This window comes from Poecilia reticulata, linkage group LG17 (genome assembly GCF_000633615.1).
Source record: "Poecilia reticulata strain Guanapo linkage group LG17, Guppy_female_1.0+MT, whole genome shotgun sequence".
Lineage (NCBI taxonomy): Eukaryota > Metazoa > Chordata > Actinopteri > Cyprinodontiformes > Poeciliidae > Poecilia > Poecilia reticulata.
In genome coordinates, this window is record NC_024347.1 from 14743566 (window position 1) to 14746328 (window position 2763).

Below are 2763 nucleotides of genomic sequence, written 5' to 3' on the forward strand. Positions count from 1 at the left end.
TTATTATTATTATTATTATTATTATTATTGTGAAACCAAAAATATTTAAATCCTATATCTTCCTGGAGGAGTTTTCCACAAAACAAACTGATTTTGGTTTTCATATCAGGTTCTAACCTGGAACAATAACGACTGCTGACCGGTCTCTGGATCCCTCTGCTTGGTCACTAAGAAGAAGAATAAAGACACAAGAACACTTAGACACTTAGAAACCACTACATTAGCAAAAATATGAGAGAACCACAATAAACCTGATTTGATTAATGCACAGCCAGCCTACCCTTGTATCCTGGTCGACCAATTTTGACAAACTTCTTGACCTCAACCTTTACTTTGGCTGGAGCTGGTTGAGCAGGAGCTTCTTTTGCCTCTTTGGCTGCTCTCCGTGCTCTGAGACACAAAGTATCAAACCGTCAGAAGGGTGAGGGCAACATGTGACACAGCAGCGTACTGCTGCCTTGAGCCACAGAAATAATAAAGCAGGTGCCACCGCAGCACAAACATAATTATAAACATAGTTACAGTTATAAACAAGTAAATGTGAAATATAAACATATATATTTCTAAACAAGAAAAATAATGATRAGTGAGATGCACTTACAAGTTAGTCTGATGCTTCTTTCCTTGTGTGTGAGCCAAGTAGCTGCCCTGTAACACACCGGAGAAACTTTTAAGTTGTCTTAAAAATAAATAAAAAAGTGTACAAGCATATGGAAGCATAACCGTAAATCTAAAGCCAGTTGATCACTTGCATTCTCACCTCATTGTTGTGAAGCGTCAGACAAAGTTTGCACTCGTATGAGCCTAAATGATTCTTCATAAAGTAGGGGTCTTTGTTGATGTCGATGGTCTCCAGAGCCAGCTGGCGTAAGCGCTCGCGTCTGTCACGGTTACTCTCGGAGGCAGAGGCCACCCCGCCGCTGCCGGTTTTCCCTCCGGCTCGATGCTGGAAATCCATGTTTCCGAGTGGACGGACTCAACCACTTCAGCAGAATCCGTCCAGTTAAAACTAGACTTAGAGCAAATTCCTGTTTGAAAGCGTGATAATAAAAAGCGTATGACAGACCATTTTACTTATAGAACAATCAATAGAAATGCAGAAAAAAACTATTATCTGGAAACCAGAATCTGGTCATTTTTTACTGTGATTAACTGTTTTATCCATCAAAAGAGTCTAAATGAAAGCATCTAACAACTAAAAACAAATCAGAGCTTTTTTCAGATTTTTTAAAACAATATTTTAGGAGAAAACAAAAAATCTTGTTTTAAGGTGCACATTACATTTTGGTTTGGGACCATTACTCTACCTGGAGAGAAAATCAGAAGTGTTGTAATTCTTTTAGCGTGGGTAAATTAAGAAAAAAAATACCTCTGTCACATTCATAAAACGAATTTTATTGCATTTGTAGCTTTTCAGTGAAACACCAGTATCACTGAAAATTATTTACCCTGAAACATTTCGCTGTTTTTGAGGAATTATAATTTTATTTCACAAAGTATATGTTATTGTTGAATCTGTAACATTTCCAATATACAAGCGAAGAAGGTGTGTTATACTACCAGCGAGTCTGCAGCTCACTTTAACCAGAGATTATTGTTGAAGTTTTGACCCAACAGAACTGTGCTTGATTTACCTTGCAAGTATGCATTTTCCCTTTTTTTWATTTAACCAATCTATTTGTTTTAATCACCTTTCTGCTAAAAATCATCTTAAGTAAAACACAACAAATAAAATAAATACTTTAAGTAGGTTCGCTACAAACTAATGTATTAATGTGACAGGGTTCCCGTTCACGTGCTTCATAAACAATATTTTCTTTTATCCAATTTGACCAACATAATTTATAACACATGGTTCATAATTTGCTACTCCACAAAGGACCAAAAGTTTCTAAATCAAACAATCCATTTAAAACGCCCTTAGCTCTATGTTAGCTTAGATTACATTGTAAGCATGCTAATACAAGCTAGCGATGTTAGCATATAGAAGCAGATTTCTCCCAGTTTCCCTCACTAATCATAAAACAAAGCATACATKTATAKATAATTATTTACAGATACGCACAGAGTAAAATATTGTCGATATGTAACAATGAAACTACGTTTTCCAAAGCACTTACCGACTCAAACGAAAGAAGAACGCAGAAGTAGTTAGCGTTCTCTCTACAGTTTTTTTTTTTTTTTAGCAATTTGTGAACTGAATACTGCCACCTACTGACTGGGAGTCCAGGCCTAAAGTGAACGTATCTCTTCTCTTCTATTCTCTAAATCTATTTAAGCTTGCAGCACATTTCTGAAAATAATGCTGGTGTTCTGTGGTCCATGTCAATTCAATTTCCTCAAAGTGATTTTATTTTATCCATCTATGAGTGTCTTTAGCTAGTTACTCTTTGTTGGGGTAAGTTTTACATAAACACATAAAAACTGTATCTGCTGTTTTGCATTTGTCTTTAGTCAATTAACACATTRAATAMGAAATTCAWTGAGTTAATTTTCTAATTGTTTTCACATGTTTTTTTTGTTTTAGTTATGAATATGTGCTTTGTTACATTTAAATGATTAATTCATTCATTTTCATTCATTTTTACTTCCAATTTACTTTAACTTTGGCAAAACAACGTATTTGAAAGCTTATTTATTGATAACATTTTGATATTCGATAGATCTGGGGTCAGCAAACTTTTCAATAGAAAGAGCTGCTTTCCCCCTGACTGCTATAAAATACAATTTGTCTAGAGCCTCAAAAATTTTAAACTTTATAAA

General features: G+C 34.8%; 1 protein-coding gene across 1 annotated transcript in view; it reads right to left on the bottom strand.

The window, feature by feature from the left end:
- The window catches only part of sf3a2 (splicing factor 3a, subunit 2), a 5484-nt gene extending 3262 nt beyond the window's left edge, over positions 1 to 2222 (bottom strand). Inside the window, exons 1-5 of the mRNA XM_008433863.1 lie at positions 2121 to 2222; positions 761 to 1028; positions 602 to 648; positions 281 to 390; positions 118 to 167 (exon numbers count right to left, since the gene is read on the bottom strand). Of these exons, the coding sequence (XP_008432085.1) occupies positions 118 to 167; positions 281 to 390; positions 602 to 648; positions 761 to 958 (405 nt within the window). The 5' untranslated portion in view covers positions 959 to 1028; positions 2121 to 2222. The remainder of the gene's footprint in view (positions 1 to 117; positions 168 to 280; positions 391 to 601; positions 649 to 760; positions 1029 to 2120) is intronic.
- Positions 2223 to 2763: the final 541 nt, after the last annotated feature.